Source organism: Piliocolobus tephrosceles, chromosome 1 (genome assembly GCF_002776525.5).
Source record: "Piliocolobus tephrosceles isolate RC106 chromosome 1, ASM277652v3, whole genome shotgun sequence".
NCBI lineage: Eukaryota > Metazoa > Chordata > Mammalia > Primates > Cercopithecidae > Piliocolobus > Piliocolobus tephrosceles.
Genome location: NC_045434.1, coordinates 81,086,524 through 81,102,835, shown reverse-complemented (window position 1 = coordinate 81,102,835; position 16,312 = coordinate 81,086,524). Strand labels below are relative to the sequence as shown.

Sequence of the window (16,312 nt, the reverse complement as noted above, 5' to 3'; positions counted from 1 at the left end):
GGGACAGTGAAAAGAATAAGCTGGAATATGATACCTCATTGACATCCAGTTAGCTATTTAGTAGTTTCACTTTTAAAATCTTACTGAAAATCTTGCTTCATCATGCTACCTAAATGTAATATTGTAGGAAGCATTTTATACACATGAAACTAACCATTCAAAATTTGAACAACTTTAGATATTAAATATCTTCATTATGGATTTTACTGTTTATCGTCTGTTTACACCATGCATCATACTAACATGAGTTGTGTTTAATGGATAGGGAAAGAGAAGAGAACTAAAATTGATCATGTACCTGTGTGCCAAGCAGCATGCTAATCCCTTTACATGTACTATCTTGCATAAAGTCTTCATAGTCCTATAAGGGAAGTATTTTTATCATTATTTTTAGAGGTAAGGAAACTGCAGCATGGCAAAACTAATTCATTTGTTGAGTGCCATCAGGTCTTCAAGTCTAAGTCTGAAAGGTTTTTTCCACTACTTTGAGATACTTGGGGATGAAGAAAGGCCAAAATATAAGGCTAACAGTTAAGGCCAAAAGCTTAATTGAACATGATATATCGTTACTACATGATATAATGAGAGGTATATCATGAGAGGTAATGAGAAACTTCATGTCAATGACTCACTTTAAATAGAGTGCATAAAATGTTTAGTTTACTTAGAAGAAAGCAGTTTATCTATAAACAGATTTTTTGTTAAGCATGTCCCACCTAAATTTTTTTTTTTTTTTAGTGAAAAAGATGACTAATTGCTCTCAGTTAAGTGATTCTCTGTGGAGGAGGGTTATCGGAGTAGCTTGTATGGTTTGAAAAAGTATATTCCCTATACTTTTGTCTCTGTGGTACAGACTGTAGAAGGCTTGACCACATCTCACTGGCTGGTAAGGATATGCAATCAGAGATGAGAATATACAAAACACAAAGAGCACACGGGTCAGAATTTTGAGAACTACTGTTCGTTTGCTGAGAACCTTGAAGGGCCTTTTTGTCTTTGTAGATCACTACCTGACATTCTAACATTCCTCTAGGAAATCAACTAAGACCAGAAATCTTTACCTTCTTGTGTTGTCCTGTTTGGGTTTCAACCAAAGGCCTGCAAACCCAAAGTCTTTATAGATCTGCAACTGTGATTCAATCTGTGCTTTTCTCATTTTATTAGTCATTTGGAAGTTATTTCTTCAAATAAACATACTTGGTTTAAAGAAGTAGGAAAATACTAGGTATGTAGTAACAGATGTACCCCAGAAGAGGATATGTTTTATGCCTCCATAGCAATGGAATAAGAGTGTGCTGCTATTTGGTGAATCTGACTAATGTAGACCCTCACTTCAGTGAGCGAGCCAAATTTTGGCTAATTTGTAGGATCTGGGTCCAGTTCAGCAACTCACCACTGTACTTTGCCAACATGGGTGTAGCCCTGAAATGACTGTCATTTTCACCTGAAATAGAAAAAAATAATACTTGCATATTCAGATATTTGGCTATATGTCCTTTTTGCAAGTTATTTTCTGGAGTATTCCCCCTCCACCCCCAAAACACTTTCTTTTTTTTTCTTGTTTTTTTTTTTTTTTTTTTTTTTTGATGGGGTCTCCCTCTTTGTCCCCCAGGCTGGAGTGCAGTGGTGCGATCTCGGTCACTGCAAGCTCCACCTCCTGGGTCCACGCCATTCTCCTGCCTCAGCCTCCCAAGTAGCTGGGACAACAGGCACCCGCCACCACTCCCGGCTAATTTTTTGTATTTTTAGTAGAGACGGGGTGTCACTGTGTTAGCCAGGATAGTCTTGATCTCCTGACCTCATGATCCGCCCACCTCAGCCTCCCAAGGTACTAGGATTACAGGCGTGAGCCACCACGCCCGGCCCCCAAAACACTTTTTCTAATTAAAGTAATACCTATTTAGAATAGAACTTAATGAAAAATGTAGATGAAGCTAAATAAATCAATATTAAAAAATCAAAATACAGCCAGGCATGATGGCTTGTGCCTGTAATCCTAGCTACTTGGAAGGCTGAGGCAGGAGGATCCCTTGAGTCCAGGAGTTTGAGGCTTCAGTGACCTACGATGATGCCACTGCACTCCAGCCTAGGGGACAGAATGAGACCCTGTCTCTGAAGGTGAAACAAAAAAGGAAAAATGTAACAGTAAAATACTGTAAGTCATTTAAATAAAAATGTTTCACTCAACTCCATTTCAAAAGGGATAAATTTTAACAGTAGAATTATGGACTATAAATTAAATTTTATTTTAACGGTAGAATTAAGTTTGTGGGGTGTTTGTTTGTTTGTTTGTTTGTTTGTTTGTTTGTTTTGAGATGGAGTTTTGCTCTTGTTGCCCAGGCTGGAATGCCATGCGCAATCTCGGCTCACCACAACCTCTGCCTCCTGGGTTCAAGCAATTCTCCTGCCTCAGCCTCCTGAGGAGCTGAGTGATTACATCACTATGCCCAGCTAATTTTGTGTTTTTAGCAAAGACAGGGTTTTTCCATGTTGGTGAGGCTGGTCTCAAACTCCCAACGTCAGGTGATCCGCCTGTCTTGGCCTCCCAAAGTGCTGGGATTATAGGCGTGATTTTTTTTTTTGAAGGATGCATAAAATGGAATAGGACGAAGTACTGATGCGTGCTACAGTATGAATGGATGTTGAAAACAGTATGCTGAGTGAAAGCAGGACACAAGAGACCATATACTGTGATTCCATTTATATGAAATGGTCTAGAATAGACAGATCTATAGACAACATAGATATAGTGATTACTTAGGGCTTGGGGAGGTGTTTGACTGCTAATGAATGTTGAAAATGTTCTAAAATTGATTATTAATGGTTGTATAATTCTGTGGATACACTAAAAACCATTGAATTTTACTTTTTTTGTTTGTTTGTTTGTTTTTTTGTTTTTGTGTTTCTGTTTTGAGATGGAGTCTTACTCTGTTGCCCAGGCTGAAGTGCAGCGGCACAATCTCAACTCACTGCAACCTCCGCCTCCCAGGTTCAAAGTGTACACTTTAAATGGTTGCATTGAATAGTATATGAATTATATCTCAAAGGTATGAGATTCTGAGGCTAGGCACAGTGGCCAGTGCCTGTAATCCTAACATTTTGGGAGGCCAGGGCAGGCAGATCGCTTGAGCTCAGGAGTTCAAGACCAGCCTAGACAACATGGTGAAAGCCCATCTCTACAAAAAAATACAAAAGTAGCCAGGCATGGTGGCAGGTGCCTGTAATCCTGGCTACTCAGGAGGCAGAGGTGGAAGGATCCCTTGAGCTGAGGAGGCAGAGGTTGCAGTGAGCCCAAATTACGTCACCAGCCTGGGTGACTGAGTGGGACCCTGTCTCAAAAAAATAAAAGCATTAGATTCTAACATGATTATTCACTTGGGTTTCTTCAGTATTCAAAATAATCATGAATTTAGATCGTAATATATGGTCTAAGACATGATATAGACACAATTGTTTTAATGAGTATGATGAAAGTATCAAGAATTTGCTTTGATTTTTTAATGACAGTATAATTTTGTAATGTCATAATGCTAATTTTGAAACTTTCTAACTGGTAACTTTTTTCTCTCCTTCCCCTCTTTTTCATCTCCATCCCCCTCCCCGCCCCACCCATACATTTCATCTTGTCTTCATTCAGAGGAATGCAGTAGCATGGATAGTTGATGGCGAATTTGGAGCAGACGACTTCTGTTTAACTTAAAATTAGTCGTATTTTAATGGCTTGGGATTTGGTGCAAACAAACATGATTGATAGCTGGACAGACATGCTCGTCATGAAAAAAGAACCATTTCTGAAGCCCGATTGGGGCCAAACATTTACACCTTGCTTCATAGTAACCAGTTGAGATGAAGCACGTCGTTAGAACGTTGTTGGACACCATGTTGAATTATCCCCCCATCGGTTGTGAAGAACTGTGCTACATTCAGGCTTACCCATTGAACTCAGTATATATATTTTTTTCCTTCCTGTCTTTTGTCTGGCAGGATACCATTCTTGTTGCTCTTCTGTGTAATGAAGTTTAAATGCTTGTTTGGAAAACTTTATTTAACAGTTTAGAAGGCTTGATAGAAAGAGTGCATTAGTCTGAAGAGTATACATTGGATAGGAAAGAATTTCCTTCTTTTGTTTCTCCAAATCTTTCCGCCTTATTTAGCTTGAGATCTTTGCAGCTTGGTTCATGGATTCTAGCCTTGCCCGTTGCGCAGTATATACTGATCCAGATGATAAACCAGTGAACTATGTCAAAAGCACTCTCAATATTACATTTGACAAAAAGTTTTGTACTTTTCACATAGCTTGTTGCCCCGTAAAAGGGTTAACAGCACAATTTTTTAAAAATAAATTAAGAAGTATTTATAGGATTAAAGTGACTTCATTTGTATACATGTGGAATCTAAACCAGCTTAAAAACAGTTTCCTCAATGACTTAGATACGCAGTATAACTGAAGCTCTTCTGGAATACCACATGAGACATGGTCAGAAACAGTGCTTGGAAGGACATTACACAGGAAATTCAGAGTAATGCTTTGAAGATTTCCCCCCTTTTGTTTTATTCCTGAAGGAACATCAGTACCCAATCTTGAAGAAATTCAAGATTCAAAAAGAATTTTAAATACACCAACATGAGAGATCAGTAGTCAGTTGGTTTTCAGTAAAGCTTGTTCCAAGTTGTTCTCAACTTAGGAAGTAATTTTGGTGTGATGTAGCAAAAGAGTAGAAATCAACAGATATAACCACTTTGGGAGTTTATAGTATAATTGAAATTATTAGAAGAATTCAGGTTACAGACAAACTGGGATTAAAACCTCATAGTCATTTCTCTTAACTGCCCTTAATATTTTGACATATTAGGGATACATAAATTTAAAGAATATTTCTTCTCAGTTTTTTCAGATATTGCCATACTGAACCTCATTCTAAAATGGTGCTGTGGATAGTCTTTCCCTCTCCCCTCCTGTTTAAGGAAAGGTTTCCTTCGTGGAAAAGCACTTTTAATTTTGAGAATTTCACATTTAAAGTAAGCCAAAAGCCTGATGTTCACATTGTGCTTTCAAACTCCGTAACAGCTGAATACAATATAACATAGTCTCCCTTGAAATTCCCTCCCTTTTTCAGTAGAGGATAAATAGGGTGATCCCAGCTGTTGGAAAGAGAATGGGGATACCCCCAAAATAAGATTCTGGTGAAGAAAAAATCTTGAACTAAGTTCCCCTTTAGGCATAGCCAAGTCTATAATATAATCATGACCATGAATAGACTCCTCCAGGATCCACAAAGAGAGAGGACTTGGATGTCAAAAATTCTTCCATTGTGGGGTAGGTGGTTGGGGATGGGAGAAAGGGAAAAGTCAGGGAAAGGGAGAAGAAAGAAAAACACATTTGGCCTTAAAATAGCATGCATTCTCCCAGAAGCCCGTAGTAAAGAAAATGACAGATCGTGGTCAGCAGACTCTTATCAAATTGGTATGTAAAAGATTTCTTCAAGCTCCATTTTGCAGAGACCACCACTTAGAGAATCCAAAAATTTCTGTTTTGATACTTCTGAGTTAAAATATATGTTACAGTTTATCTGGTACTTCATTTTTCTTAACAAATTATTTTTACTTTAAGCTTGAATAAAAATCTTCATTGGTAACTGTATGTAATTAAGTGGCAACTTCTCTTTACCTCAGTATAGTTAAAAACCATTCATATTTTAAGTGATTCATGTATACCCTGAAGCCGTTAATACACCCCAGTCTCTACAGTAACATCACTAAATGTGGGCATAGAAACTCCACAGCTGTTTACAAATTTGGTTACAGTGTGCTATGGTGCATTTGTAACACTCACTGAGATTTGTGCCCATTCAGGGGCAATTTGGCACTCAGATTCTACTTTACTTCACCTAACCACCCCTAGATCTGAGTTTTCAGAGTGCTTCTGAAGTATAGTTAAAAAACACTTTTTAAAAAGTGGAGTAAAAGTGAGGCACATTTTACAAGAATATAACTCCTATTAAAACGGAGTAACAACTATGCAAAGGTTTCTATAGCAGCTAGGTGAGTTTGTTTTCCGGGTCTGTCTTAACTGGCAGCTTCCTGTATATACTGGTACTTTGCTGTGCCAATTTGCTGTAAACGTCCGTTTCATACATTTGCCATGCAGTGACTGTGCTAGAAAGGTGAAATAAATGGTAAAGAAGCCTAGAATTTTATGGTGTAAGAAACTGATCACAGGATTTTCTAATCCATAGCTATTAATTGAAAACTTCTGATAGTGCTGTAGGCTCTGTAGTAGGCTTAAGAGTGAGTCTCATACTATGAAACCAGCCACAGGATACTAACAAATGTATAAATTGAAAAGTACCAATACTTTTTGCACATAGATCAAAATAGAGTGGAGAATTTGGGCTCCAAAAATCAGGTTAGTAGGCTCATTTCCATGTGCTTAAAAATGTTTCTGTTGTTATGCACTGATTAAGGGCTAGAGCAAATATTAAATGTCTTTTTCCTCCAAATAATTGGTCATTAATGATAAAATGTTGTACTTGGGGCTTACTGAGATTAGTATGTGGGTAGTAAAGAATTGGAGTGGGAGTTAATGGGGAGGGATGACAAAGCTTCCGCTTTGGTTTTTGTATTTTATTAGTCTTCATAACAGCTACATTTCTGTTGCTCTTATTGGCCAGATAAATGTGTTACATTAAACCAGGTAAGTATTTTAAACAGAGAACATTTTATTTGCATATATCCCTACAAATTGGCCCATTTTGGGGGGGGGGGGGGGGGGGGGATTCCCTAACTTTAAATAATTAGAATATCCTGCAATTGAAAGGAGAAAAAAATCCAATTTTGGCAGTATTTTCTTAGTCTGAAAGAAGCAGAAGTAGTAATATGGTGAATTTTATTATTAGGAGTGTTCTGCCTCTAGAGTGGCATTCCATGACATTAATAGAAAATCCTTCTTTCCCACCCCTCCCCATCCTGAAATTTTCTTTTTTAGGATGTTGGTTCCTGCAAACAAGAACTGACCCTATCACCTCTGCCTCACAGTGGGTAAATATATCGTACATCTCTTGAAAGGGAAAATATCCATGTCAGTTTCTTTCACAGTAGAAGAATGGCTGCTTTTGAATGGGGAGGAAAGAAGACATTTTTCTTAATATCCTTTTTGTCCCATCTCTAAAATGTATATTTTGATTTGGTTTTACTTTAATTTCTCATTTACAATTTAGCAACTCTCCTTTAGGTTGCTCTCCAACACATTACTTCCATTTCAGAAACCATATCTGATTTAACATAAACTGCTAACTTAAGAAGAGGTGAATTTGCATTTACACTTAGACACTTTCTAAAAACAGGGTGAACTTAATTGAAATTTTTCAGTGTTGTTAAGCTATTGTTACAGTAGCTGCCCTATAGTTACAAAAATAAAAACTATAAAAACCCATCCCCTATCTACTTAATCCAGATAGCCTGGATTTAACAAAACTAATAGTATAAAAATGTGTGTGTGTGTGCTGTGTGTGTGTGAGAGAGAGTACTTGATTCATTAAAAAGTCCTGGAAACAGCTGTTCTAGGATCTTGTCATTTTTACTAAAAGTCTCATGCACATGTGAAGTGCCCTCTGAGTTTAAGGTTTGGTTAATACTGGTATATTTTTATAAGATTGAAATTGTGTCCCCATCTTTAACCTAAACATTTTCGTTATCAGGGTCAATGTGCTAGAACTGAATTGTAACATTTTTAGGCACAGATGGAAAAAATGTTATTGGCTCCTTGAAAATGTGTGTGTGTGGCGAGGGGAATAGATCCACAAAAGCATGTATGTACTTACAAACCAAGCTGTAGAGATCAAGAAAAGAACTTAAGTGTTGATCTCAAGATATCTAAATTGTCAAGATTTACATGGCATTGTGGTGGAACTAGTTAACACTTAGAGCTTTTGGTATGTAATAACTATTTGCTATGGACTGATTAAATGTTTCAAAAGATTGTGTTCTTCAATTTTGGTGGGTTTTGAATTTTGTTTTTTTTAACTGCCTCTCAGATTATATTTAGTTAGTTTAAATTTCTTTGCTTTATTCATTAAAGTATAAAAACTTCAGGTCTCTGATATTTATTTTCACTTGTTTACTAATTATTTACAAAACACCCTTTGTTGACTTTTATTTTATAAATGTGTAGTGTATTAAACGTCTTTAAATTTTTTTTCAATTGAAACTACATTAACTTTGATTTGCTTTACTGAGATTTTTTTAAATACACCTTTTCCATGTCAGTGTGCAGCACTTAACCAGTCGTTTGTATTCCCTTTCTTTCAATTCAATAAACAGAATGAATACCTAAATAATTCTTGGTGTGTTACATCTCCTAATGTCCATTAATCTGAATGTTTAAGTAGTACTCTTTTTGCCTAAAACAATTGATTTGCTGAATTTTTATGTATTTTAGACTCTCACTATGTTGCCCAGACTGGACTTGAACTGCTGGGCTCAAGCTATCCTCCTGCCTCAGCCTCTCAAAAGTGCTGAAATAACACACACAAACCATCATGCCTGGCTATGATTTGCTGACTTTGCCTTCCATATATGTACCTAGAGGTTGTGAGTGATAGCTAAAGAAGCAGCGGTTAGTCTGTTGGGATCATCTTTTTTTTTTTTTTTTTTTTTTTGAGACGGAGTCGTGCCCTGTCACCCAGTCTGGAGTGTGGTGGTGTGATCTCGGCTCACTGCAACCTCTGCCTCCCGGGTTCAAGTGATTCTCCTGCCTCAGCCTCCCAAGTAGCTGGGACTACCGGCGCATGCCACCACGCCCAGCTAATTTTTGTATTTTTAGTAGAGACGGGGTTTTACCATATTGACCAGGCTGGTCTCAAACTCCTGACATCGTGATCCACCTGCCTTGGCCTCCCAGAGTGTTGGGATTACAGGCATGAGCCACTGTGCCTGGCCTGGGATCATCTTTTTAAGGGCCATTGTGCATTCATGGATAAACTTAGAAAAATTTTAGGAGCATTTGCATTTCAAAGGAATTGCATGCCCTATTTTTGTTCAAAAATAAAGTTCAAATGTGAAAAATAAGTATTTGGCAGCCAACTAATTAGGTATTGCTTCCTTAGTACTGCTCACTGCTTAGAAAATCATGGTTTTCAGCTTCCTCTGATTAACAGGAAAGAGAAGGGAGAAGTTTTTCTACTTGTTTTCTGTAAGTACAGCTATACTTTAACAGCAGGTTTAGCTAATTTAGTCAGATTATTCATCTACATTTAGAGTTTCATGCCGATTCCCAGGACCAGGTATAGAAATTTTCTCAGCCTTAACAAATCTAAGAGTACAGATTTTTATTTAAAATACAATCTGGCCGGGCAGAGTGGCTCACGCCTGTAATCCCAACACTTTGGGAGGCTGAGGCAGGCAGATCACCTGAGGTCAGGAGTTCAAGACCAGCCTGACCAACATGGCGAAACCCCATCTCCACTAAAAATACAAAAATGAGCCAGGTGTGGTGGTGGGCGTCTGTAGTCTCAGCTACTCGGGAGTCTGAGGCAAGAGAATCGCTTGAACCTGGAAGGCGGAGGTTGCAGTGAGCCAAGATCGCACCATTGCACTCCAGCCTGAGCGACAGTGCAAGACTCCGTCTCAATAATAAAATACAATCTAATTCTCTTCCACTTAAGCAAAAGAAAAACTGGTATTACATCATTTAATGACTTCTCTTTTCCAAAAAATCTAAAACTGTTAAGGAAGATTCAACAAACAGAGGTATTCCCCTCATCATATCACATCTTTCAAGAATCTTTGTTGTTGGTTTTGTGGCAGTGGGCTCTTCGCCCTCTAGCTTGATTAGCCTACTTAAATGAGCTTGCTATATGTGAAACATTCTGGTCATGTACTTAAAGTTATTAAATCAGCATGTCATTATAGCTAATGTGGGAATCAAAAGGACAAATAGCAAATTTTCAGTGAAGTTTATTTTGTTGTGTTTTGTTTTTTGTTATTCTCAGATGAGACAAGTTTTAACTTCCCTTTCTGATATAAGGAGTAGTGGTCATGATATTAAAGTTGGTGCAATTTTATGTACTATTAGTCCCTCCTATATGATTTAAGACTTTAGAATTCTTTCATACGCTCAGGAAAGACATTTAAAACAATTAGCCATAGTGATAGAACATATCTAGAATAAAAGTGATTCACTGCAACTTTAGCTTTTTTAAAAAAACAGAAGAAAGGCCGGGCGCGGTGGCTCAAGCCTGTAATCCCAGCACTTTGGGAGGCCGAGACGGGCGGATCACGAGGTCAGGAGATCCAGACCATCCTGGCTAACATGGTGAAACCCCGTCTCTACTAAAAAATACAAAAAACTAGCCGGGCGAGGTGGCGGCGCCTGTAGTCCCAGCTACCCGGGAGGCTGAGGCAGGAGAATGGCGTGAACCCAGGAGGCGGAGCTTGCAGTGAGCTGAGATCCAGCCACAGCACTCCAGCCTGGGTGACAGAGCAAAACCCTGTTTCAAAAAAAAAAAAAAAAAAAAAAAGAAAATAAATATGCTAAATGTTCATAGAATATGCTAAATGTTCATTTACTGTTTTTTGAATATAATTAAGAAGTAGAGCTACACATTGGATTGGAAATTGTATTCCAAATAGTTTCCAAATGTTGAATAATTTTCCCTCATCCCCCACAGCTGAAGAATATCAGTTTGTGTCCTAAGCGTTCAGAAAAGGGATCCCTGATTTTATTAACATCAACAAACTTTCTAAAAATCATTTTTAAAGAACAGGCAGATGCACTTCTGATAGGAAACAAAATATATTTTGGATCTGTATGCTATATTCTGAAAAGGAACATAAACTTTAGATGAACATGCCTGAACCTTTCACAGGTAAGTATGTTTAAGTGGGCTTTTTTGTCCCATTAATGGATTTGCATGAAAAGACCTTTTCAGTAAGTTGCTGTTAACTTGTACACAAAAAAACTAAACAACTAACTTGGTTTTCCTTTTTCTTTCTATGCTTCCTCTTAGTAAAAGTAAACAATTGGAGTGCCTGTTAGATGCCAGGCACTAAGCTAAGCATTTCACATACATTATTTAACTGTCTACTGTATACAAGTATTACTGCTCACTATTTTCCAGGTGATAAACTCAAGCTTGAAGATATAACCTGTTATTCCAAAGCCTGCAATTTAAATCCAAATGCATGTGAGACTCAGTTGGGGGCTTTTCTAAGTTTCAGATTTCTGAGGCACCTTTCAGATCTCAAATCAAAAGGGAGATCTGGAGTGTGTGTGTGTGTGAACACTCCAGGTAATTTCATTTTTAAATTTTTTTATATAGAGACGGAGGTCTCACTTTGTTGCCCAGGCTGGTCTCGAACTCCTGGCCTTAAGCAGTCCTACCACCTTGGCCTCCCAGAGTGCTGGGATTATAGGTGTGGGTCACTGCTCAAGACAAGGTAATTTTATGCTGTCAGCCTGGTACCAATTCAGTTGTTGGTGTTTGAAAACCACAAGACCATTATGCTATGGTACATCAGTGAAAAGAACAAAAAGCAGGAGCAAGAGGGGCATTCAGAGGAACTAACCACAACATTGATTATACACATACACCTATTTGGTTATTGAACAGCAAGTATTCATTTGGGTGCTTACTGTAGGCCAGTCACTATGACTGTGAGCCATTTATATGTATTCTCATTTAAATATCAAGGTAGCTTTGTGGAGCAGATATGCTAATTCTCATTTTACAAATGAGGGAAATAGGCTTTAAAAGGTATACGTATGAAGGAGCTGGGACTCAAACCTAGGTGCCTCTGAGCTCATGTTTTTAGTCACTACACCATATATTTCTTTGGTGTCTATATATGGCCACTTACCTTGGAAAAATTGACTGTTAAAAGTTGTCAAAGATAGATGAAAAGTTTAAGGCCCCACTTTGATTCTAGTGAACTGTTTAATTGACAGAAGGAAATGACACTTGAAATTAGGAGACTGCTTCATATTGATTGCTTCGGGGTTGTTTTTTTTGTTTTTAAACAGTCTTGCTCTGTCACCCAGGCTGGAGTGCAGTGGCAGGTCTCAGCTCACTGCAACCTCTACCTCCCAGGTTCATGCGATTATATGTCTCAGTCTCCAAGTAGCTGGGACTAGACACGCACCACCATGTGTGGCTAATTTTTATTTTTATTTTTTTATTTTTTTGAGATGGAGTCTCGCTGTGTTGCCCAGGCTGGAGTGCAGTGGTACAATCTTGGCTCACTGCAACCTCTGCCTGCCAGGTTCAAGCGATTCTCCTGCCTCAGCCTCCCGAGTAGCTGGGATTACAGGCACCCGTCATCACGCCCAGCTAATTTTTGTATTTTTATTATATATAAATATATAGAGAGAGACAGGGTTTCACCATGTTGGTTAAGCTGGTCTGGAACTGCTGACCTTGTGATCCGCCCGCCTTGGCCTTCCGAAGCGCTAGGATTACAGGCATGAGCCACCGTGCCCCATTTTTGTATTTTTAGTAGAGACAAAGTTTCACCATGTTGGCCAGGCTGATCTTGAACTCCTGCCCTCAAGTGATCTGCCCACCTCGGCCTCCTAAAGTGCTGGGATTACAGGCATGAGTCACTGCACCTGGCCTGATTGCTTTAATTGTAAAACAGACTCAAGTTTTGTAGAGGGAAAGCTCAACAAATTTTAATCTTTTTTCAAGAGACAGGGTCTTGCTCTGTTGCCCAGGCTAGAGTACAGAGATGTGATCATAGCTCTCTGTAACCTTGAACTCCTGGGCTCAAGCCATCCCTCCAACTCAGCCTCCCAAGTAGCTAGGACTGTATAGGTGCCTATATCGGCTGATTTTTTTTTTTTAAGAGATGGGGTCTCACTATGTTGCCCAGGGGTGTCGAGCTCCTGGCCTCAAGTGATCCTTCCACCTTGGCTTTCCAAAGTGCTGGGATTACAGGCATGAGCCACTGTGCCTGGCCTAGATACTTAATACTAAGGAATTGACAGTTTATGTGTGACATTGCTACTATAGTCACGTGTGTTTTAAGAACCCTTATCTTACAAAGAAACATACTAAAATATTACAGATGTAATGAGGTCTGGGGTTTGCTTCAAAACGGAGGGCGGTGGAGGGCAAGGAAGGTGGTAGGTATCCATTACCACAGTAAGAATGACTGTAAGTTTATTTTTCTTCTCTGCTGTTTGAATCAGCAAGTATGGCCATAAGTTGATTATTGTACCTGGTAAAATAGAAAATTACCAGCTAACATGGGTAAATCTTATTACTCTCTCCCAGAAAGTTGGCAAATTTATATAAAGCTACCCCAGAGGATTCACCCTGCCCCACAGGTCTCTTCAGTTCTGACAGATATCAGTGGCAGTCAAATGTGTTACTTTTAACCGAGCAACACAAGAGGTTGACCTCTCACCCAGTTTGCATCCAACCTGTGAAATAAGATCTAGAAAACAGGAATTAAAGTGTATGTTCCAATAACTCACATTCTGACTAGGTGCTAACATTTAATGGGAACTGATACAGATGAAACCAAGATTGCTCCATAACGGATGTAGCAAACCAAATATACAGCAGAGGAAGCCACAGGCAAACCACTGAGTTCTCTCTCAGCCTGCTGATTCCGACCACCCACCCACCCACCCACCCTTCTCCACCCAGCTTCAGAGGGAAGCAATTAAAAATAAAAGCAGCCTTTACACAAGAACTTAGTAAAGAGCACCTGAGCTTAGAACCAAGTTAGCTCAGTGAACAGTCCCTTTAACATGTCCAGACCATGATGATTGTGATTACTGTAGTGAAGAATGATAAGCCGGAAGCTTTGAATGACCTTTGGTCATTAGACTGTATTTAGCTGAAGCAAAAAAAAGTTACTACCTTTTCAAACATTCATGAAAAATATGGCTTAGATCCAAAAGGCTTCATTTACCAAGAATATTTCAATCTTTGCTATACTACACAGTAAAATAGTATACTTGCTTTAAAGTACATAAACTCAGGTGACAAAGATCCAGATATTGTTGAATTTCAAACTTACCTTCTCTATCTTGCTGCCTTTTTACATATATTAGAATAAGTTTATTTAGATTTTGAGGACAACTAATTACACGTAGTATATATTTTTCACAACTACTTGACAAAGTATTACCTGTTAGCAAAGCTGATTTCTCCAGTCTCAAGCAAACCAATTATAGCCATTTCCTAGCCTAGCATGTCAGAATATTTCATAACGTGACTGCCTTGAAAACAAAGATGGTGAACTTTGATTATGTTGCTCCATTGCTGCTTCTCTGACTTAAAGGCCATCAGTTTGACTTCTTGCTGAAAAAGCAATAGAACACCACAATCAGGTTTACTTATTCACTCAACAATCATTTATTGTTTCTGTGTGCAAGGCACTGTGTTAGGTGCCAAGAACAGAAGGAAGAAGATACAAATATGAATAGGCATACTCTGCCCTCCAGGAACGTACAATCTAAGAGTGATTAATTGCATACAAATAACTATAATACCAGATAGAATGTGGTAAGTGCCACGGGAAATACTACTATGGGAAGCTTTCTTAGCTCTTAGCTTCAAAGACCAGGTCAGGTTTTGTTCTACTGTAGTCTGTGTGGCAGGCATGAAAAGGCAGCTGAGGGGACCTGCTAGGCTTTGATGAACTGAGCTGCATCTTGGATTTCGCTTCCTCTGCTCTCTCAGCTGAGGTTATGGTGATTAGCAAGGGCGGTTGCTACCACTGACAGCATAGAAGGAAAAAGGCAAGGGAAAATGATACATACTAAAAAGATGCACATAGGAGCACTCCATAGTAGTCTATGGACTGGGCCCTGGGTACTGCCATGGGGAAGAGGAGTGGTAAGGGAGAAAGAACACTGGACTAAGCATCAGGATTCAGATGTTCATAGTTACAACACCTTGAGCAATCTCTAGACCTCAGTTTGTCTTTGGGATGAGGGATTAGGCAAAATGATCTCTAAGGTCCTCCACAACTCTCCAATCAATGAAAAGGGGAGAAAATTGATAGCATCTTAACCATGGTCAGTGCTTTTATCCCCCTTTCATTATTTGTAGAACCGCCCCTAAAAATTTTTTTTTAGCTGGGCGTGGTGGCTCACACCAGTAATCCCAACACTTTGGGAGGCGGAGGCAGGAGAATCGCTAGAGGCCGGTAATTTGATACCAGCCTAGGAAACTAGCAAGACCTGTCTCTACAAAAAATGTTTTAAAAATTCTCTGGGCAAGGTGGTGGGCACCTAGTCCCAGCTACTTGGGAGGCTGAGGCAGGAGGATTGCTTGAGTCCAGGAGTTCAAGGCTGCAGTGTGCCATGATTGCACCAGTGCACTCTAGCCTGGGGGACAGGGCAAGACCCTGTCTCTAATTTTAAAAAAAAAAAAATTTTAACTACAGTAATCCCCCAGTTTCCTGGCTTTGATAGACGAGCAATACAAGAAGGGTTTTTGTTTTTAACCACAGTTAATGTTTCAGAAGTAAGGAGCTTCTGACTTTTGTTATAAACATGGCACCTTTCTGATTTGCTTAGCCTCAGCAACTTATGCCTGATGTACTGTAAACTGACAGCCAAAGGCTCTCTCAACTGCAAGGGTCACTATTTTGACAACTGAGAATATCTGAATGAGAAGGTGAAACATTTTGGTCAAAAGTCCTCTACATGGCCGGGTGCAGTGGCTCACACCTGTAATCCCAGCACTTTGGGAGACCAAGGCAGGCAGATCATTTGAGGTTGGGAGTTTGAGACCAGCCTGGCCAACATGGTGAAACCCCGTCTCTACTAAAAATACAAAAATTAGCCAGGAGTAGCTAGCTGCAATTCCAGCTACTTGGGAGGCTGAGGCAGGAGAATCGCTTGAACCCAGAAAGTAGAGGTTGCAGTGAGCTGAGATCACACCACTGCACTCCAGCCTGGGCGACACAGCGGGACCCCATCTCAAAAAAAAAAAAAAAAGATCTCTACCACCTTTGAGTTTAAGTAGCTTGTCTCTCAGTTGCGAGGATTTAAGTTCTCCAACAGCTTCGTTGCTTTAAAAAGCTTGAGCAGAACATGAAGAGGCACAGGAAGTTAGGAGGAAAGGCAGAGTGAAGGGACTATTTTCTAAGCAAAAGCTGCCTCAGAGGGAAAAGGTATGAAAATGAGATGCAAGAAAAGTAATGTCTGTTACACACCTTCTTGGCCCTGTGCCTGACAGAAATACAAGATTACCACAAGCAATTTCTGTGACCCCAAAGAGCCCAACAGAGCCAAGTTCACTTTGCCTACCATTTCACCGTTACTTTTGTGTATTGCCATGGCACTACTTCCAGC

The 16,312-nt window shown here is 39.3% G+C and overlaps 1 protein-coding gene across 3 annotated transcripts in view; it reads left to right on the top strand.

Annotated features, from left to right (window-relative positions):
* Window positions 1–8,333, top strand: part of WDR26 (WD repeat domain 26) — a 49,950-nt gene extending 41,617 nt beyond the window's left edge. For all 3 annotated transcript variants that reach the window (XM_023203653.3, XM_023203654.3, XM_023203652.3), the window contains one exon: window positions 3,638–8,333. In XM_023203653.3, the coding sequence (XP_023059421.1) occupies window positions 3,638–3,663 (26 nt within the window). In that variant the 3' untranslated portion in view covers window positions 3,664–8,333. The remainder of the gene's footprint in view (window positions 1–3,637) is intronic.
* Window positions 8,334–16,312: the final 7,979 nt, after the last annotated feature.